General features: G+C 35.4%; 1 protein-coding gene across 19 annotated transcripts; it reads left to right on the top strand.

Moving 5' to 3' along the window:
- The first annotated feature begins 16,493 nt into the window (after positions 1–16,493).
- On the top strand, positions 16,494–22,077 carry LOC147494569 (uncharacterized). Of its 19 annotated transcripts, none has more exons than XR_015200009.1 (7): positions 16,496–18,333; positions 18,497–18,540; positions 18,805–18,879; positions 19,544–19,687; positions 20,728–20,860; positions 21,638–21,741; positions 21,889–22,077. XR_015200009.1 is itself a non-coding variant. In XM_086569028.1 (5 exons), the coding sequence occupies exons 1-4, from the start codon at positions 17,352–17,354 to the stop codon at positions 19,680–19,682; spliced, it is 537 nt and encodes a 178-aa protein (XP_086425154.1). In that variant the 5' UTR covers positions 16,499–17,351; the 3' UTR covers positions 19,683–19,687; positions 20,728–20,964. The 19 variants fall into 19 exon arrangements, 2 of the variants coding, with proteins under 2 accessions (XP_086425155.1, XP_086425154.1); XR_015200006.1 differs by having other exon boundaries at positions 18,431–18,540; XR_015199998.1 differs by lacking the exon at positions 18,805–18,879 and having other exon boundaries at positions 16,499–17,373; positions 18,002–18,333; positions 21,650–21,741.
- The last annotated feature ends 654 nt before the right edge of the window (positions 22,078–22,731 follow it).

Here is a 22,731-nt window from a genome sequence, read left to right as displayed (position 1 = left end):
ATTTTGGCGGAAGACCTAAACTAGACAGCAACACAAAATCTTCATTGAGAATCTGAATTTTCTCACCTAAAAACCAAAATAATTGTTTTATGGTAATAGAGTATAGACAAGAAGTTTGGCTGAAAGAAAACACGCCTTATTCTATGAGATCTCATATTCTCTCTCTTTTTGGATTGTTTTCAATTTTGTTAGATTTAGTTATCAAATTAAAAGATTTTGACAACTATTTTCAGCAATAAGAAAATAAAACGGTGGGTGTGATTAAATAATATCAATCACAATGATATTCTAACGAGTTTGGGTGCGCCACACAAGTTGCCTCATGCAGGTACAGTCTCTGAATCCGGACTCCACTTAATTAGAACTTTAATATTTTGTCTTCCACTAATGTACTATAAGACTAATTTGGATCCACATGCTATCTGTTGAGAAGAGAGAGAGCCTTCATTTTCAATGAAACTGTTGAAGGAGGGAGAGAGAGATAGGGTCAAAAGTCAAAACTTGTTAAAAAAAATCTTAATCGGTGTAAAGAAAACATAAGCTCTCATTTTCTTGTCTTTAAAGGGTATCATGGTGCTGGAGGTCGCTAACATTTCTCTTTGTTTCGAACATTCCTCGACATACGAAAACGACAACAAAAGTCATAATCATCAAAAACTGGATTCGGAACAAAATAATTATTCTCCAACTGATCCAAATTCTCCTCGTAATTCCTACGCTTAAATTTTCTACCAGGCTTCGACCCACCGTGCTCGCATTTAATAGACTCCACTTCTAATTGTTGCATTAAATGCAAATGGTGCTTGGTAAGTGGTAACCCAAGTGCAGTAGACTCGTCAATACTATCTATCGAGTCGTGTTCAGACGACAACAAGACGACCATGATTCATAATTAGGCCACTTTTCATCCATATCCTCTAATCTAAAAATAATAACCCTCGGCCGTGAAATCTTAAATTGAACGTTTTAATTGTCGATGTGAATTGTTAGATTATTATTATATTCATGTATTACAAATAAAAGTAGACAAGTTAACTTTAGCAAAAAAAAAAAAATATGAACGAAATTTAATTAGTGTGGTGAGCATTGTCACCAATTATGGTACGGATTTAAAACGGTGTATTTGAAAAAAAAACTTAGTTTGTGTTTTAAACGGAACGTATCGGGAAAAAAAGGAGAAAAAAACGTAAAAAAACGTGGGGCATAAAAAACGGGTTTAAAACGGTAAAACGAGTTTAAAACATATAATACGTACAATACGTAAAATAAACGGTAAAAACCGATGATAAAGAATATAATAGATAAAGAATTTGATTTTTTTATAAGAGTGAAAAAAAAAATTGACACATAAAATAAAAATAAAAATAATAAAAATAAAAGAAAATTCAAATACATGAAAGTATCAAATTATCATTACTCATCCAAATACTAGAAGTTTTAGATTCAGTACCAAAACACGACTCTAAATAATATACTACTAATTACCAACCATAATGGCATAATCAAGTTCTACAAATAATTTAATAACTTTAAAATTTATAATTAATTATTAATAGTCCAAAACAAAATAAAACTGTCTCAATAAGTCAATCTAACGCCCACTCTTCAAAAAGGTAAACTCCAAAACCCTTTTTTCTTCTTCGTGTTTTCTTTTAGATAAAGTTTTAAAGGGGAGATTTTCAAAATCTCGGGTTTTAAACGTTTTTTAAGTTTAAAACGCGTTTAAAACGGGGGTTTTTTTTTAAAAACCCGGGTTTTAAACTGGAACCAGACGCCTTGCCAATATCTCGGGTTTTAAACGCGTTTTTTTCAAAAAAACGCCAAACTTGGTGACAATGGTGATATTATAAAAAAAATAATAATACGTATAAGATAAATAATTAATTGGTCCAACTCAACTAATTAATATTCAAAATATTTAATCAAAACTAATTAATTACCTCGAGTATTAGCCATCGCGACTTTCGACCGTGTTTTGTATCACGTGTAGAAGACACAACTTCCATATCAAGTGCTTCTCCAAGTGCAAATTGCCAATCAAAGTCGTTCATCCGATACTCCAAAGACATAGGGATGTCTATCGGTAGACCAAGACATCCTCGGGTTCTTCTTCCCCACTGTCTTCTCCCCCACCGTATTCTACTTCCTCAGGTTCTTCTCCCTTATCGCCAATGTCGTCTGTGTACTGCTAATCATCACCGTCGAAAGGTTCAAAAGGATCCATATCAAATTTTAAGAGTTTAGGTAGGTTTTTGTTTTTTTTTAAAACTAAAGAGAGAGTTTTATAATTGTGAGAAAAGGTGAAAGTGACTGAACCGCGCGGCTTTGGAGCTGTTTATATAGAAGTAGCACGCGGTGTTTAGAACACCGCACGGTTTTGCCAAAACCGCGTGGGCTTGGGCCTGTCAGTTGGGCTTTAGTGGCGCGGTTTTGGCAAAACCGCGTGGGCTATATGGCGCGGTTTTGGCAAAACCGCGTAGTTGCTTGGTTTTTTTTTGATGTTGCTCCTAAAGTTGCTTGGTGTTTTTTTGGTTTGGTGTTTGGTTTGGTTCAAAATTTTGGTGTTTTTTTTGTTGCTCTGCGAAAGATGCTCTAAGGGTTTGTTGTTTTATGTTTTTTTTTCAAAACATGGTTTGTATATATAAAGTTAGAGAATTGCTAGCGTCCTAACCCTATATAGGGGTAGGACCATTCTCACCCGCTAAAAGGCGAGAAAGGAAACGAGGGTAATGGTTCAACCGGTTCAATCTTTTCAAATTTAAAACAAAAAGAAAAAAAGAAATAATAGGGGAAAAAACAGAGTTATGCTCTCTCAAGATCTTCTTCATTCCTCTTTTAGTTTCTCCAAGACTTCGATCCAAAAATGGGTCGGAAACCCATTTGTGACGAAAATAAATCTTGGCAGTATCATATTCATTTCTTCTCCTCATAGCTTTGAAAGCCCCCAAAATTAATTACGCCTCGTTATGTACTTATAGAGAAAAAAAATTTCTCAAATTTGATACTTTTTTTAGTAAAGAAACATTTTGGGTTATTGTGACTTTGTTAAAAGTTTACTTTGTGCCAATTGGAATATGATTTAGCATCATCTTTGGGATATAAAATGTTCAATTTCTCTCCTCTATTTTTTCATTAAGTGGTGCTTGGTTGCTTTAGTTTGACACTTTGACAACCAATTAAGCACTTGTGCCGTAACAATCCGAAGTGAAACTACCACATAAATCTTTCTACAATGTATACCAATGAAAAAAGGAGAAAAAAAGAGATCGAGAAAGTATAAAAAAATTGAGGCTTTGTTTTGGTTGAAGTGCTTTTTTTATAAAACATATCAAATAGGTCAACATGTCTTTCATTTTGTCTTTTAGTGGGTGAGAATGGTCCTACCCCTATATAGGGTCAGGACGCTAGCAATTCTCATAAAGTTATAGAACAAAAGACTTATTTTTTATCTAACAAAACAGAAATGAGTGGGAGGACAGATTCCACGTCATAAAGTGAGACGTGGTCGACACACCACCTAACCATAGCCACTCAAAACTCATGGAGGGTGAATTAAAAAGTTTTTATGAGGTGAGTTAAACAGTTTTTCTCACCTCACCCACCCCCACACAAAAAAGTCAACATTGGACAAAATTTTTATGGGTTGAATCTTTTATGGGCTTGGAAACATGAGCATGGGCACAATTAAAAAAATATGTTAATAATGGGGATAGGCAGGAGGTCCTTAAGGGCCTTAGGCACGAGCACATCCGGCGGCTACAATTCATCCTCACAAGTTGTGACTTGGCAGATCTAAGTGTTTTAAGAGTTTGTACAATTTTGACATGGTGTTAGCCCAATTGATGCTATTGTTTTGGCGCTTTGCGCTGTTGTTTCGTGCCGAAGGCGCGTGTATGCCTTGTGCTGAAGGAGTGACGAGTTGTTTTCGCTACCGAAAGATGAGCATTTGCGCGCTAAAAGGCGCAAGTCGTAAGGTAGGGTAGCGTAAAGCGCGTCGAGGTCTCGCAGGCCGTAGGCACGGGCATACCCGAGTAATATATAAAACCCAACTTAAAACAACTTTATTTTAGCGGAGTCATTGATGCCTTTGTGTTTTTCATATTTTATATGTTTTTTATTTGACTTATGTTGACCAGTAAACTATGTAATGAGGCTGTGATTGCATTTTGGTAATTGACGGATATGTTTCTCATTTTCATTTCACTTCAATATGCATTTAGCTAATAATTATTTGTGGCATGTGTTATAAGTTACCTATGGGAATGGAAAATCTTATTTAGAATTATCACCCGATTAGTTTCCGATTAATCCCCGATATATTCTGATTACTAGGCCTAATCGCTATGCACTCCTTAACCGATTAGCTACCGCTTAACGCTTAAATTGCATAGTGTGGGACTAGTTGTTAAATATCGAAGGATCAATTATGTCGTTTTGCAAACAAAGTCAATTTTTTTAAAATGAACAAGTTACTAGTCAGTTCTTTTAATTATGTATGCTTTGGTTGGATTAAGAGAATCTGTAATGGAGAAGCTCATGAGTTAGTAAAATGGGCTAGTAGATCCACTGACATGGATGAGCTACCCAGATGTTGTTTGGACTTCAATTGTATTCCTATTACTAGTTAATTTAATATAAGGTGGTTTTATCAAAAAAATAAAAAAAAAAAAAAAAAAAAAAAAGAAAGAAAGAAAGAAAGAAAGAAGAAGAGGGTCATGAGACAAAAATGAATTTTGTGTAGAAAGTAGGTGTTGCAATTCAGCAATTTTAAATTAAAAGCCAGATGGTAAAATGACCTATTCGGGCACTAACAGTACATGTAATTTTTTTTTTGGGTAGGTAAGCGGGGTTTTTGTAGGGGTCCCCTACCCGCCCCTTTTTTTTTTATTGAATTAAAAGCACAGCTTGTTACACTCTCACATACTTTTTTTCTGATACATCCTCAGTTACAATACTCCTAAGTTTCTTTGAGAAAGAACTAGGCATTAGTTCAACCCAGTTTACATTTAGGATATGTGACGCTAACGCATCCGCTAATCTATTAGCTTCTCTGAATATATGACTTATAAAGAAAAGCTCCATTTATGTCTTCATATATTCAATGTTCCGCATCATCTTGTTTGCTACCCATGGGTGTTGACCTCCACTCTATACGTAGAAAAGATACTACATTGTTGGAATTTGTTTGTGTTGCTAGCCTTGTTATATTGTACTTCCTTGCCAGTTTCATGCCTTGTTCCACCGCCTGCAATTTAATTATCAGGGAGTGACTCTCAAAGACAAAATTGCCGAAAAAGTAACTCTCAAGGACACATTTTTTTTCCGTAACTCACAAGGACCGGGTAGATGAAAGGTCAAGTATACCCTTAACGCGAAATAAAAAACAGATCGGGTAGATGAAATGTCAAGTATACCCCTAACGCGAAATAATTAATGGCCCGGCCCAGACGAAACAACCCGGTGTATTTAGTATGAACATTGAATGTTCACAGTCCTTGGGTATGAACATTGATTGGGTATGAACATTCAATGTTCATAGTCCTTTGGGTATGAACATCGAATGTTCATACATGAACATTCAATGTTCATAGTCCTTGGGTATGAACATTGAAAGTTCATACATGAACATTCAATGTTCATAGTCCTTTGGGTATGAACATTGAAAGTTCATACATGAACATTCGATGTTCATAGTCCTTGGGTATGTTCATACATGAACATTCAATGTTCATAGTCTTTGGGTATGGACATTCAATGTTCATAGTCTTTTGGGTATGAACATTGATTGGGTATGAACATTGAATGTTCATAATCCTTTTGGTATGAACATTCAATGTTCATACATCAATATATTATATAAGGTACATTCACCTATTTGGATATGAACAATCATTGTTCATACACCAGCAGAAGGTATGAACACTCATTGTTCATAGTAAAATGACAGAAATAGTAAAATCGAAAAATATTTATTTTAAATCCGGGTCATTTGTCCCTGAGGGTTATTTTCACGGAAGGGTATAACTGGCATTTAAAAAAAATAAAAAGGTCGGGCCAACTTATTTTGTCCTTGAGGGTTCCTAATTTTGAAATAGTGGGTTCGTGAGTTACTTTTCCCCAAAATTTGTCCTTGTGAGTTACTCACAAAAAATAGTGTCCTATAGAGTTACTTTTTTCCAAAATTGGTCCTCTGGACTATTTTCTTGTTTAATCATAGCAATGTTGTGATAGTAAGACTTGTCATTTGCAGCTGCAAATTACCACCTCACTGTCATCTCTTATAGCAGCAGCTCATCCTCATGCATCTCCTTGAAGTGTGTCATTAATGTTCAAAATGAAAACTCCTTTTTATGTTGTTTCCCATTTGCATAACTTAATTTCTCTTGTGCTCACTGTAAAGAAAAAAAGGAGTTTTTTTTCTCTCTTTGGTGAATAGGTTGTTAGGTGCGCCTGCGCTCTAAGTATGCTTAGACAAGGGCGCGCCCGCGCTCCTCTCTTTGGCGACCGAACATGTTGTTAGGCTCGCGCGCTTGACTTTGCCTAGCCAAGGGCACGCCCGCGCTCTAAGTATACCTAGACAAGGGTGCACCCGCGCTCCTCTCTTTGGCGAATGAACAGGTTGTTATCTTGTGGCTTGACTTTGCCTGGCCAAGTATGCGTGCCAGCCAATCGTATTTCAAATAGACTTATTTGTTTTGAACAAGATAAAATATAAGTTTTTTCTATAAAAACTTAATCTAACTAAAAGAAAGAAAGAGAGAGATTGCAAGAGAGAAATTCTTAGTGAGTTGAGTATTCATTCTTTGTGAGTGAATTGAGAGCTCTTGTAATTTGTTACTCTGGACATTTAGTAAAGCTTGGAACTCGCCAGTGTGGACGTAGGCAAATTGCCAAACCATGATATATTATTGTCTTGTGGCTGGTTCTCTTTTGCATTATTATATTTACTTTATATGCTTGTTAAATTGTTAATGAGAAGCGTTGGGATAATACTTGGACGGTATTGAAGTCTTGTCTAGAGAGAATGATCAATCCTTGTGTAGGGTTGATATATTTGTAGTGGATAACATTGTTTCCGTATTAATTTATCCACAACAATTGGTATCAGAGCCGGGTATATGACCTAGGATTTTGAGTTTTGGTGAAGAACTATAGTGCTCAAAATTTGCGTAGACAAGGTGTTCGATAAAATTCCTGAGTGAGATATTTTGTTGGGTTATTGTGTGTGACTTGAAAAAAGGCTCTCAACATGTCAAATTCTAGATTTGAAGTAGAGAAGTTTGATAAATAAGCAAAAGAAAAGACGGCGAGGGTGATGTCGAATGAGATGACTTCCACAAGCAAGTGGAAGGGTAGTTCGAAGAAGCCTTTAAAACATGTACGATGCTACAATTGCAATGAAAAGGGGCATTATCTATGTGATTGCCCTAGCCCAAAAAGAGTAACAATATGAGTGGTAAGTTTGAGAATGAGGATGTTAGTGAAGCAAGTCTTATTTCCGGATTTGATGGAGATGATGTAAGTCTTTTGGTGTCTACACAAGATGACCACATGACCAATAAGTGGATTCTTGATTTCGGATTTTCCTACCACATGTGTCCAAATAAAAAGTAGTTTGCTACCTATGAGAACTTGAGTGGAGGTTCCGTTTTGATGGGTAATGATGTTGCTTGTAAGACGGTAGGAATTGGAATTATACGGGTCAAGATGCATGATGGCGTGGTGAGGACTTTAATCGATGTGAGGAATGTTCCTAAATTAAAGAAGAACCTCATTCTCTTGGTACCTTGGATTCCAAAGGCCACAATTTTGTGGGAAATGGTAAAGTCCTAAAGATCCTTAGTGGCTCTTTAGTCATTATGAAAGGTCAAAGACATGGAAACTTGTATACTTTGTTGGGTAGTACAGTGTTAGGTGATGTAGTAGTGGGTATATGTGGTGATGATTCTAAGTGCACAAAATTGTGGCATATGCGCCTTGGGTATATAAGCCAAAGGGGGTTGTCTGAGTTTTGCAAGCGAGGGCTACTGAAAGACTTGGAGAAAGCAAATATGGAATTCTGCGAGCATTATGTCTATGGTAGCAGTGCAGAGTAAAGTTCGGTACAAGCAAGCACAAGATGAGAGACATCCTAGATTATGTGCATTCGGATGTGTGGGGACCTTCTAGAGTGGCTTCTAAGTGAGGTAACCAGTATTATGTCTCTTTCATCGATGATTATACACGCTATGTGTAGGTATATATCTTGAAGTCCAAGGATGAAGTTTTTGAGACATTTAAAAAGTGGAAAGCAATGGTTGAGAAACACACAGAAAGAAAAGTGAAGACTTTGAGGTTTGATAATGGTATTGAATATACCTATGGTCCTTTCAAGGAGTTAAATGCTTGACAATGGGTATTGCTAGACAATCGGACAAATGAGGGGCCGCCCTTGCGAAACGGGTTAGCAAAAAGAATGAATCGCACGTTGCTTGAGAAAGCTAGGTGTTTGCTTTCCAATGCCAATCTTGGCAAAAAGTTCTGGGAAGATGCAGTGGCCATGGCATGTTACTTGTATAATAGATCACCAGTTCTGGCGATAGACTGCAAGACACCTTATGAGGTGTGGACAGGGAAACCAGTTGATTATGGTACTTTGTGCGTGTTTGGATCTAGTACTTACTACCATATGAAGGATAGTAAGTTTGATTCTAAAGCTAAGAAAGCTATATTCTTGGGCTATGCAAAGGGAGGAAAGGGATACGGATTATGGTGTCTTGAGAACCACAAGTTCCTGGTCAGCAGTGAGGTTACCTTTGATGAGACTTCGGTGCTACATTTTAGCAGGCCGGAGAAGGCTGGAAATAGTGGTGATTCTATAAAATCTCAAGTGATTGAGATGGAAGCGTTAGAGGATGCTATAGAGAGTGAGGTTCTTAATGAAAGAACTATTAAACAAGAAGTAAAGCTATAACAACCTGAGCAGCAAGCTTTAGCTAGATCAAAGCCAAAGAGAAGTGTGAAACAAGTTACAAAGTATGAGCATGATAAGCCAGTGAAGCATTATGGTCAACCATACTCGGTTGCCTACGTACTGAATATCGGGGTGATGAACCAAATGACTCCGAAGAAGTTGTTAAAGATGGTCATTGCAAAGATTGGTCGGTGGATATGCATGAAATGGTGGAGGCTCGTGACAAGTTTTGTACTTGTGAATTTGTTTCATTGCCTACGGGCAAAAAGGCTTTGGGTTATAGAAGGTTCTCTATGGAGTTGAGTTCCAACATTGGTTGGAGGTACTCCACAAATGGTGGAGGCTCATGCATTGTTGATTGATGCCTTTCGTAAGCATGGCCCTTCGTGGGCGTGATTGCTCTTTCTGAGCATGACTCTCTGTGAAGATAGCTCTTTGTGGGCACGACATGCTCTTCGTGGGTATGACTCTTTATTTGTGGCTCTTCGTGAGCAAGACACTCTTTGTGGGGGGCTCTTCGCGGGCATATCCCTTTGTGGGCAGTTGACGGCGAATTTTAGGACTAATGCTTCTTGTTAAATGTGTTCTGCTCGGTTTTATGTGTTAAAACCTCATTGAGATGGAGAATGTAGAGGAAAAAAAAAAGGTTTTTTTTTTCTCTTTTTGCTTAACAGTTGTTAGCGCTGCGTCGCCTTTCGACTTTGCTCGCCAAAGGCACGCCACTTCCAATCCGTATTTCAAAGCCAGGACTTATTTGTTTTTTCGAAATAGTATAAATATAAGTTTTTTCTGTAAAAACTTAATCTAACCAAAAGAAAGAAAGAGAGAGATTGTAAGAGGGAAATTCTTAGTGAGTTGAGTGTTCATTCTTTGTGAGTGAATTGAGAGCTCTTGTAATCTGTTACTCTGGACATCTAGTAAAGCTTGGAACTCGCCAATGTGGACGTAGGCAAATTGCTGAACCACGATATATCCTTGTCTTATGGTTGTTTCTCTTTTGCATTATTATATTTACTTTCTATACTTGTTAAATTGTTAATGAGAAGTGTTGGGATAGTACTTGGAGGGTGTTGAAGTCTTGTCTAGAGAGAATGATCAATCCTTGTGTAGGGTTGATCTATTTGTAGTGGATAACGTTGTTTCCGCAGTTGTTTAATCACAACACTCACCTTTACATTAACATTATATTCCATCATGTACGTCATGAAATCTTGCAGTTCTGCTTCTTGTTCCATCTTCAAGTTCAGTGAGTGTACCTTTATCTTTGTTGTAATAGAACAGAAAGTCAGAGGAAGAACATACTGTCAAGGTGTGTGAATACAATGTCCTTAAGAAGAGATTTCACCACCTCAAATGGTGTAAAGGCGTCACATGCATGCGTCTCTACTCACAAGATTCAATGACTGAAGTAGAATAAAATACATTGATTCAATTAATGATTGAAGTAGACTAAGATACACTTCAATAGCCTACTCTACTAGAACAACAACACAACTCTCTTTGGCGGCTAAGGCTTGAATGAAAGAAATAGGTTTAGGTCTCTGTAATTGTATATCTTTGGTTGGTGACTACAAGCCTTTATATAGAGGTTCAAGTCACTCACAAAAAGTTAACTAACCAATGTGGGACTAAAACAAATAATACATACTACAAAATTGGTTTCCAAGAGTTTACCAACCAATGTGGGACTATCACACAAAATACACGAGGAGAAAGAACACACTTATTTATCTTCTCAACCAAGCTCACATAAGTAATTTGAAATACCAAAAGGAGAATTCCAACAATCCCCCACTATTTCAAAATACTTATAGTTCCCTACTATTTTGGAATAGGATATGACAAAATGGTTAACGAAGTGCTAGAGAGAATCGAAATTACAGTGTATAAAATACTGGTGCCTTACGGGCTTGAACCGGTCATAGGGCAACAAATCATATCTCACGTGAAAGTGGTAGAATAAAATCTTTGAACCAACATTCCCTTGTAGCGAGATAGAGGACATGCACCCACACTACTCTTTCATTGTATTGTCTATTCTGTGGTGTTGCGCTTTTTGGCCCTGCGCTATCTGTGCTACATGAATGCTCTAGAATATTTGCCCAAATATCCATAAGAACCGACCCAATTCTACATTCACATGGATGGATTTCCATCAGGTGTACATTACAGTTTTAAATACACCACCTCATTAAAATATGGGCTATGGAATCCAATAAGAGTTAAAAAAAAACTCATCCTTACTCACTGCAATTCTAGTTATACAATGTATACTATAGGACCATCTCGCCATAGAGTGGGACGTCTCATAAATAAATAAGACGACAGTATTGTAGGATGACGAAGTGACTTGTTTTTCCCTTTGAACCTACTTCATGGGATCTCCAATCACATAGGTAGGGTTGCTGTCAGTGTCGCCCTATATATGGGCATAAGTCCCATCCCCCTCGACTTATAACCACTTGCCTCCAAATAAGTGGTGCGGTCAGACATGTGGCCAAACTAAGTCCGACCTAACATAATCTCTAGCAGCTGCTTGATTATGTTATATCTCAAACTTATATGAATACTTTTCCCATTGCACATATTTCTTTATGTCTTAGCTATTGCAATGAGACAGTTGCAAAGCATATACACAATAGGAGGCTGTTTAGAGCCAATGGAAAGATTTTCCAAGAGGTTGCTAACCCACTTAACATCATCACATGCCTTTTCTAAGGCGATTAGCTTGGATGGTATCCAAGACACTCAATTTATAACACATTACCCTTCCAACAATGATCGAAATCTACTAAATATAAGCCCATAATCAATGGTTATGTTATAGTACTTGGATAATCTGACAATATACATCTAATGTTCCTTATAAGGATAATAGGTTATCAGTTCAGTATGCCATTAATGTAAGTAGTGTTATGTCTCATATATATAATCCATTAAGTAAATAAGCTACTAATGATATTGACATATATAGTATGAGAAACACAAGTAGATTATTTTTTATAAGATGGATATTTGCCACAAGAGGTGTTAACACATGCTTACTATCATAATACCCATATTTTTCAATGAAAAATATTTCTACTAAGTGCTATAACAATATAATGAGACCAACATGAGTTTTAATTCCTATATTCACCAATCATTCAATTCTGTAATGCCCGAAATTCTCCTATACCATCCGGCCAGTCTGGTTTAAGGTACGTTGTGGGCTACAACCATATTCAAGCGTCAACATCTTGACAACTGAATATAGCAGTTATAGAAATGAGATAAAACAACATAATTAAATATCATATCTCTAATGACAGTCTATATGTGTCTTAATAGGAATTTTACTGTCTCATAAACATTCTTAATGATAGCACTCATGATATTAAATCATCTAAACAAAGAGAGATTAACACATATATGTCTTACTTTACCCTAAAGAAAGTACACATCTTTATCAACATCGTTATTTTGATATCCACAAGACACCAATATACTGTTGAATTTCTCATGCCATTTATAGGAACTTGTATTAACTCATTCAAAGATATAACTAAATTGTATGCCTTAAGCTCATCACCTAGTACTACTTGGTATTGTAGTTCCTCAAGTTGATCCATATAATTTGCTTCATCAAGATTAAGATTGTTGTATTTGGATTTTTTTTAGAAAACCATTTGATGAATAAAATTGTGGAGCAAAACTACTCAACTAGAGCCTGTAGAATACTGAAGAAAAAATTCTAGTTACATGAGCAAGGTTCCAAAATCAACCCCTTGGTTATTTATATTAGCCTTGTATTTTGCAATACAACTATCATATTTTAGTTTTCTCTTGAAGATCCAAAATCAACCTATAGATCCCCAAAGAGGTAGATTAACTACCTCCCTGTAATAATTGTGTAAATCAATAGTCTAGTTTAGAAGAGTTGTATCCTTCAAAAAGGACACTTCTCACAGACATACAACTTCCTTATAGGTTAATGCACTACTACATAAAATGGTCATATACCACTATTTTTTAGAGTGGTAAAAGGTGTCACACCCCGAATTTCGACAAAATTGGAAAAACAATATTTGTTCCCGACTCTTTGATTTTCGAGGTGTGATGCACCCTCAACTTCCAAAAACCCAAAATTAGTTTAAATATGCGGATAATTAAAAACCAATAAAAATTTTCAAATAAACAAAAGTCCTCTTCATTACAAAAATTCACAATTATGATTAGGTTACAAATCTCCTTTCAATAACTCTTTAATTATAATTACAAATGAAAATACGAAAAACATTGTCTCAACTGAAAATATATTTCACCTCAAGGGAAAACAAAGCATATCCTGAAATGCGACGCTAACGCAAACCACAAGCAGCAACCAACCTTCTTCAACATTAAACTTGTCAAGACTTATCAACTATGTTCATTTAATGAACACACCCGATAAGCAAACATGCAAATCGGGTCAGCATTATAAACAATGCTGGTGTGAGTAGCCCAAAAATACAAATTATACTTATACATATATATGCACAATCCATAAGGCAGTTAGTTCCTCCCCCAAGGCGCCTTAACTTCCAACGACTAATACAATATTTTTATATACACTAATCAAGGCAGGTAGTTCCTCCACTGAGGCGCCTTAGCTTCCAATTCATTAATAGTAAGGCATTTAGTTTCTCCACCGAGGCGCCTTAGCTTCAAATCGTACTATATCAACTATATCTAATAATCAAATAATGAACATAAATTTACACTGGTATAGGCCAAATCACAGAGTGGGTCACACCTGCATAACTAATCAATTCAACCCACCCTTCTGCAAAATCTTGTGAATGCAACCTAAGTTACAATAGAACAAGCATATCATATACACTACACCATAATAGGATATTTGCAACACAAGCCTTTTTTGCTTTGCAACGGTTATTTACTGTTAGCAAATTACCAACGCTATATAAGCGTTGGTAATGTTGTTAAGTGTTGCTTTAATTGGGTGAATTTCAGGAATTAATTTCTAACGCTTAAAAATCGTTTGATAAGTGTTACAAATCAAAATTTTGAAAATTTCATGAAAGAGGGAAACAAAAAAAATCGCGCTCTATTATTTCGGCCGAAATATAAAAGATAACCTTAACTTTAGTCTCTCTCCTCTCTCCCCACCACCGCTCCCCACAATTAGCGACTTGCTCTTTTTTTTGTTTTTTTTCACTCTTTCTTCTTCTCACATCTCAACAAGGTAATGGAATCAAAAAAATTATTTATTTCAAGCACCGATTTTTTTTGTGTAGGGTTTTATTTGACAAAAAATTTCAATTTTAATTTTCTTAGGATTTACAAGCTTTGTTTCTCTTCACTACTCAAAGACATGTTTTTTTTTTCCTTTCAATGTCTCAACTTGGAATCGTTGCTGACCGAAACCCAGGTCAATTTAGTTTCTTCAAAGGTTTTCATATTCATTTATTTTACTCTTCTACTTAAAGATTGTAGCTTTGCCTTTCCAGTTTTTCTAGTGTTTATTATGTTAATTACTATGTTTCCATATGTCAATAATAGACAATTGATAAAGTAAGGTTGGGATATTTCGGTGTTTGAATAGGTAATTGGATTTGTCACTGTTGGGGTTTCAAGCTAGTGTATAAATCTGCAGATTTGGGTAAGTGGGTTTCACATACTGAAAATTTATTTGTTTCTATCAGGTCTAATTGTTGATGAATAAGGCCTAAGAAAATTTATTTGTTTGTAGAGTGATAAATGTAAAAAGAAGAATAGTTTTACTAATGAATAAAGCGATGAATACTCTAAACGTAAGTAAAACTAAACGATATTACGTGCCTAATTTATCAAAGTTTTCTACTCTAAATCCTATTGAGATATAGTGGAGTAGATGATTCGTTCCACTCCTAATTCTTTCACAAAGTAATGTTCTCTACGTATAAATAATATTAACTAAAGTCTAATGAGAGATTTATGAATTATAAGCTAGACTACGATGCAACTACCCACAAAATGCAACTAGTCAACTAAATAAACAACTATGAAAATACTACGTTGATTCTATGATAAGGAATTAGGGGGGGATTGATTCCATCTTAACTCAACTTAACTTACTAACGACGAATCGTCGTAATCCGAATTGAACTGCTACGCAGAACAATTGGTTCTTCCTAATCCCTAATTACACATGGCATTTCTACCAATTCATAACTAGCATGTGAACGATTAAACCCATTCTCATGGTGAACTAATCGTTTCTAGAATGGAATAGAAATTACGACTATCCTACGCTAACACAAATCAAGCTTTCATCAAGGCTTCTCAACCCCCCTCTAATGGAGGTTTAGCCGATAATCATTACGCAATCATTTCCGATTAAATTAAAACTAAACATATTATAAAGAATTGAAATTTACTAATATAAATTAAACAATAATTAAAATCTAATTAATAATTAAGAAATGATATCAACAAGAATTTAAACTAGATCTATAAATGTAATGACAGAAAAACGAATTGAATAAGAATCTACTAATTTATTTATCTAATCAATGAAGATCAATGATTTAAGAGTTTAATCTAAAACAAGAATTGGATTTGAAACTAAACTTAATTAAAAACAATTAAATCTAGATCTAGAAGCTATTCTAATGGCTACTTTCTATTCTAAGCTACTTTTATTTTCTAACCTAACTATCCATCCTTTACAAAGAGTGAAGCTTTTGTTTTTATACTTTCAGATCCAAAAATCGTGCATGGGCTTGGAGCCATGTTTTGGGCCAGAAAATCGAGCCCAAAACCCAATTCTTTCAGTCCGGAAAGGGCTTTTCAGCTGGATTTGACTTCAATAGACTTTTCATCCACTTCTGCTCCTCTAATTGGGTCAAGGATTGGACCATTGAAAAGCTCTTTCTGAGCCGGTCGTTTTGACATAAGGTAGGCCCAATTCCGAGGTCTAAGTCCAAAGATATGGTCTCATGGAAATTCTCACTTGTTTGTGCACTCATTTACTGCTGTGTTGACTTTTCAGCTTTTGACCGGCTTTACAAAGGCTTTGTCTCCTTGAATCTTGGCCTTTATTCACGTAACTCCTTAGAACCGACCTTTTCTCCTTTATCTCGCTAAAGTGGCACATTTCTGCACATAATGGACTTTGAAGCCTGGAATGCATAAAAACACGTAATCAGTATTAACTCTTACTTATTATTCACATAATTGGTCTAAAAGTACGATTGTTAAGGGGTTAAAACTACAATTTTGAGCTCTTATCATAGAGATGTGGGTTTTGTTCAAATAATTGGAGCTACTACTGCTCTTGAAGTGCATGCAATTGGTGTACATTATACTTTTGCACATTGTGTTGCTGTAAGTTTGTTATGAACCACTCTCTTAGTTTGATGTTTATTATTATTTTTTATCCTTATTGTTTTTTTATTAATGTATTGTTAATGGAATCTTGTGTAGAGTGGTCAGTAATGTCTCAATAGGACGACCTATTGAGACAGGCATTCCTGTCTTAAATTTAAGATGGGCTTTTGAGTCCCAAACATGATAAAACTCGTCGTGAGGCCTTAACCCAAAAAATAGACGACAACTTCTTTTGCTCTTACTCTAGACGGGCGAAAGTGTATCTAATTTTCTTTGATTCTGAATAGTGCATTTGAATCCATATTCAAAAATAAGTTTTCTTTATGTTTGTAGCTGAATCTCTATATGTGGTTTACTTTTGTTTATCTTTTTTATTTGTTTGGGGGTGCCTTCTTGCACATCATACATAGTCAATCATTCTTAGCAATTTTGTGTAAAATGCTTTTTATATGATAGGGATTGCATTTGCCTCGATGGCTAGTATGGTTTACTTTGTTTCTGAAGTTTTTTTAGTGATTGAAAAAATTGAAATCTAGCTCATCCTTTCTTTGTTAGGGACTAAGAAAAGCAATTAGAAATTGGGTGGGTTTTGTAATTTTATTTTGTGTTTAAGTTGATCACAATTTTACAAGTCATTAATTTACACCATTGAGTTTCCCTTAGTAGACAAGGCATAGACATGATGTTGCATTGCAAGTGATAGCTGAAAACTATAACCTTCGCTGCCCACTTCAGCAGGTATTTGCATTTCCTTTGTCATTGAAACCTTGTATGCTTTGTATTCTATCTAGACTCTAGAATGCAATTGCACTAAGCCTAATAAGACATAATGTAGTCTTAAAATCTGTCTTGTGTATTCTTTCCATCCATGCATGTAATCATTTATCGGCCTTCCAGACAGTAGCATGTAATCTTTTATCTACCTTCCAGATAGGTCCAATCAAGGCTTTATCTTTTCAAACTGATGAATTTTGTGAGATAAGTTTCAGTTTGATATATATATTGACGAGACAAAAATAGTTTGGAGACTGGAGAGACGGTTTTTCTTATGTCGTTCCCTGGATATTCTAGTAATTACTGAATACTGCTTTAAGGATTTGAACGTAAGCCATATTTTCCCTTTCTGTTTATTATATATTTATTTGCCTAGATCCATGACATATTCATCCAGTTGTCTTTAGGGTTTGAATTCAGCCATATTTTTTTCTTTATGCATAGATTTATGACATGTTCATGTAGTTGTCTTTAGGATTTGAATTGCAGCCTGATTTTTCCTCTAGAAATCCTGAAGATATTCATGTAGTTGTCTCACCCCTCTTAATACATTGTTAGCAATCAGAAATTCCAAGCTGTGAGTAGTTACAGTTTAGCTAATTGACATTGACACGAGTACATGAGTTAGTGTCAGATCAGATACAGGTACCAAGTGTCTAGCATGGTCGTATTGAAATATAATGAAAGCACTTAAATCTTGAACCAAAAATGTATTTGTTCTCAGTTCTGAACATGCTAGTAACATATATTGGAGATGGGACTATGTTAATTGCTGATCCCTACTTACTTTTATTACTATTCAGTTTATTGGGGGTTGATTTTGTTGTCGAGATCAGTTCTAAAGTTCAGAGTATTCAGACTACGTTAATTGATGGTCCAACTCTTATCATAGCTACCTTTGAATTCAGAAATTACTTTGAACAGGGTCTCTATTATTTAGTCGATTACATGCTTATGAGAAAGATACAGGAAGAGGAGTTGCAGCAGCTTTTTGTAAGAGACACGATGGAAGGATTCTTGGAGCAGTTTACAACAAGTTTAAATGCCAAAATGCCATGCAAGCAGACTGCAAAGGTGTTGAACTCGCAATTATACTGACAAAGAAACTCCAGGCTCTGCATATAGTGATATTGGGAGACAATCAAAATCTTATGAAGACTCTTGCAGCAGGAGAAAGTACTATGACAAGGGATTCTGAAGACAGCTACAGCAGGCTCCTGGCTATTTTGAAAGAGCACCATGTGTATATCCGCGAGGTACGTCTTTTTCACTATTAGGCTTATGATCTGTTGCATCTAATTTTCTTAATCACTCACTTCACAAAGGGAGTCTGAATATGTGCTTATGAGAAAGATACAGGAAGAGGATAATTAGAAGCTAATAAACCTTCTCTTTTGCGATTCTGAAAATGATTCCTAGTCGAGCTTCAACTGGTGTGTGGAAAGCTGCCCTCTACATCATAGGTGCGTGAGAAGCAAAGTGCTTCAATTGGTTTAGGCTTACTTGTTTTGTTAGCGTAAGTAGAATTATATATAGATCTGTGTCAAGAATTTCAGTTGGTATAGTTCAGAGGAATTCTTGGGAGCTACCTATTCTTCTAATAGGTATCACTGGTCAAGTTATAGGCGGGTTTTCTTTTTTGGTATTCTTCTGACAACCAGTTTTCAATAGTTTCGATTGTTATTTTCTCACTGCAGAAAAATATAATCTAGTGTTTTAATTAGCAGTTGGACCATAGGACCATAGCTTCTTTAGCATTTCAACGTTCCAGAGCTAAGAGCTTCCAGCCACACTTGGATACGGTATATTGCTCCCAGTATTTTGTGGAAAAAGAATAAATATGATACTTGATGGGGTTTTTTTTTTTTTTTTTTGTTTTAGGCTTCAGACATTACTACAGTAGTATTTTTTTGGGTTTTGACTCCTGCAATTTGTGAGCAAATCCTTACTCTTAAAATAGCAAGTATCACCATCACAATTGAAAAAGAATAATCTCAAATAATTGATCAAGATGTAAAGTCCATTGATGTTTTGATTAATCTCAAATGTGTCGTTGCAGTTTCAATAGTTATGAACTGCTAGGTTACTTTGTCAGATGGAGAATTGAGTTGTTGTTTTGATATTTGTCATTGATTTATTCTTAAGCAAAGGGACATGCTTGAGCACGGGTTGAAAATTATCTTAAATATCATTTTAAATTTCATACCATTCCAAGCTTTAGTTATGCAAGTCGCTTTGATTGCACTGAGGAACAAATAATATAAAAGTTGAAAATGAGCTCCCCCTTGTTTAATAAGACTGTTGGAGTCCAACTTATGCCTTACATGACCCATTTCTTCCTTTTTCTCCTTGCCATACACTTGCTGGAATAAAGTTCTTGCACTTTGTTTGTTATCGTGACGATCATTTGTTTTTGTATATATCCTAATAATCCTTGTATCATGTTTATGGATTCAACCCTTTTAGTGAAAGCGCAAGGACTGTAGGAGCTGGTTTAGCTGTTCCTACCATGCAATCTGGATGCATGCAGATGGCTGATGTTTTCAAACTAGCAGTCTCAAGCTTCAAGGTCCAAGACTGGAATCTTTTCGGTTTTGGGATTTGAGGAAGGTATCACAAAGCTGTTTTAAACAATATCATTCCTTATGGTCTTGCTGTTGTCTTGAATTTGGATATTATTTTGTTTTGCCTAGTTGATTAATTTCCTCTTTTTAATTGTTCTCAAGTTTGTTATTGCATCTTGCCCTTTCAATTTTCATGTGGCCTAGGCCATGATTTGGATGTCTAACTTTATATTTGGTTGTACACCCAAGTCAGCTGTAGTTGCCATTTTAATACCATGTCGTCAACTTGTTCTGAACACATTGTTTTTTTTATCAGTTATTGATTCTGAACATTCACCCTTAGTGTTATATGCAAACCTGCAAAACTTGATTGATTATCTGGTTAGTGGAAAAGCACTAGCCATTAGTGTTTGATCTGTGAAGCAAGACTACTACTGCGATCTTTGCATAATGGTTGGTTTTTATATGCACAAGATGACAATCGAGTCACATTCATTATAATCTTAATAATCTTTTCTTGAACCACCAAAGTCATTGATTTTGTGTCCGTATTAAAGGAGAGAGATTTTGTTCATTATTTCCTACAGATGTTTTAGGTTTACTCATATTTTGTTTGTTTCTCATGCGAATTGCCGTCGTGCCCTACGTATGTAAATTTGTGTTGATCAATGATCATCGCCTACCCCTCGATATAATAGCTCATGATTCACAAGTTAATCTACCATTTTCTTTTTCCTTATTCTAGACAACTTACGTACCATCAAGCCATTTGCTCTTTCGTTGTAGACTTGTAGCGACTTTTCCTCATGAATTAACTATACCATAACAAGATATGTGATGAATTTGGGGGGGGAATTGGTTCGTGGGTACCGCTGCTCAACTTTCTTCTTTTGTGTTATTATTTTTTTATTTTTTTGTGTGCGTGTGTGCCTGCTTGTGTGAGCGCGATTACATTAGTATCATGCGATGGAAAAGAAAAGTAGAAAACGTAGTGGATTTCTCTGTGCTGAGTTTAGTGTTTGCAGTTGAAAATAGCTATATAAAGAATGTGATTAGTTTAATTATATGTTTTTGTTGGTTCTACAGGGAGGTACTAGAAGCTAGAGATTTGGAATATCAAGCATGGGCGCATGTTCGAAGCATTAATTCTTCTCTTGATGAGCACAACTTAGAGTCACATGTTAAAGCTGCAAATGAAGCTAAATACTATTAAGATTTTGTATGTTTCTTCCACACAATTAATTCCTTTTGAGCTTCCACTTATTGGGAAGTAATATATTGTACATATTTGACTAAGTACATAGGCACATAAGTTTTGTTTCATTCATAACTTGCATAGTTGCACTAGTACATACATAGCTAGTCATGGAATGAATACTTTATATATATTACGGAGCAATGGAGCACATGACCCTCATTGTTCTTTATGACCCGCTATACTAACTTTACAAGGACTCGTGGCTTGACCACGTGTCAATGTCTTCACAATTTATCATTATTTATTGACTTTTTAGGTTTGGTTTTCCCTATTGGTGAACTACTTGGTATCTGAGTTTGCATTATGATTAAGAAATATAAAACAGGTTAGACAAATCTTTCATACAACTCTTTCTTACCTTTTTTTTTATCTACAATTTCTCTGCCCCATTTATCTCCGTGTTTGAAACTAATGTCTTGATGACTAGATGCTTCGATCTAGTTGGGTGTCATGGTTAGAGAATCCACATTATTTGCTCTATATATTATTATTGGACACAAGTGTTTGTTTGAAAATTTGAATTTCACTTGGTACAAAGTAGGTCGACCTGCTTTATACATTGTTATGTTCTGATAGTTATGTTGGGTCCATGGCTTGCTAGTACATGTTGATGCAGGACAATATTTTTGGACAGTCCTAGGTTTATAGAAGTGGTGCTTTTGTTTATATATAAAGTGTTTCAAAGCCTTTTAGAATAGTTAAATAGATCATTTTGTTGCCGTTTAATGTGTTGTTCAGTGTGTTATGTAGGGTATCAATTTGATGGAGGGAAAAACAAGAAGCATACCAAAATAATTGCTCCCTAATCAAATGATTATGCTCACCTCAAGCTCCTTGTCAAGGTAAAAGCTTAAAATTCCACCCTCTATTTTCTCATTTGTTCAACTTCTTACTTCATTTAGGTAGATTTTCAAATATTTAATTAATTGCACGAGTTTGATTAGTACTATTGTATTTCTAAGTTCATTATTTGTTTTGTGAATTTTTAGGAATTAGATGGACTTTGTGGAGCCGCATTAGGATTTATAGTGAGTGAAGACATCCACCAATACTTGGTATTGCAATGATTCGAGATTGCTTGGAAAATCGTATTGAATATGTTATCCTTATTTGTAAATATGAATTTGTAACTCTTAAAAAATATTTTGAAGTTATATTGCATATATGGTTTAACGAATATCCTATTTTTTTCAGTCTTTTGTTTGTGTTTGCTATTATTTACATGTTAAATAGTATGAAAAGGCAATGTGGACTTTATTATGGAATTGAGATGTTTGTTTCAATATGGGGCAGGTTTAGCTAGTTGCTACAAAATAAAATAGGAGATTTTTTTTTTTATTTGCAACCCATCAGCAACGGTTCATAACCGTTACAAATTTAAAAACGTTGCTAAAATTTTGTATGAAACAGGCATAAACAAGCGTTACAAATAATATTTGCAAATTTGCAACGCTTAAAAACCGTTGAAAAGTTTTTCTTGCAACGGTTAATAAACGTTGGAAAGTTTAGTTTGCAACGGTTAATAACCGTTAGAAATTTCTGTTTGCAACGCTTATTTACCGTTGCAAAAATTTCCAACACTTTACCCACGCCATATTTGCAACACTTAAAAAGCGTTGCAAAAACTATTAGCAACGGTTTTTTACCATTGCAAATAGCCTATTATGGTGTAGTGATACCTAATTCCAAACATCTCATTTGAACCAACAAGAACCATCCCAAAGACCAATTTCACAACCACCATAAATCATTTATTATCGATTTAACATACGCTTCAATATATCGTCACAATTATTGTTTAGAGTTTCTTCAAGTGTCTCTAGAATCACGTC

This window comes from Coptis chinensis, chromosome 6, assembly GCF_015680905.1.
Source record: "Coptis chinensis isolate HL-2020 chromosome 6, ASM1568090v1, whole genome shotgun sequence".
Classification (NCBI taxonomy): Eukaryota; Viridiplantae; Streptophyta; class Magnoliopsida; order Ranunculales; family Ranunculaceae; genus Coptis; species Coptis chinensis.
Note: the sequence above shows the minus strand (reverse complement) of the source record. Positions and strands in the feature narration are given on the sequence as shown.

What these genes read in the sequence shown, in the direction of transcription:
- LOC147494569 (XM_086569028.1), top strand. Translation starts at nt 17,352, where the DNA reads ATGTCGTTCCCTGGATATTCTA. An exon ending in ACCATGTGTATATCCGCGAG is followed by an intron (nt 18,334 to 18,496) that starts GTACGTCTTTTT and finishes AATGATTCCTAG; the next exon opens with TCGAGCTTCAACTGGTGTGT. An exon ending in AGCTGCCCTCTACATCATAG is followed by an intron (nt 18,541 to 19,543) that starts GTGCGTGAGAAG and finishes CAACCCTTTTAG; the next exon opens with TGAAAGCGCAAGGACTGTAG.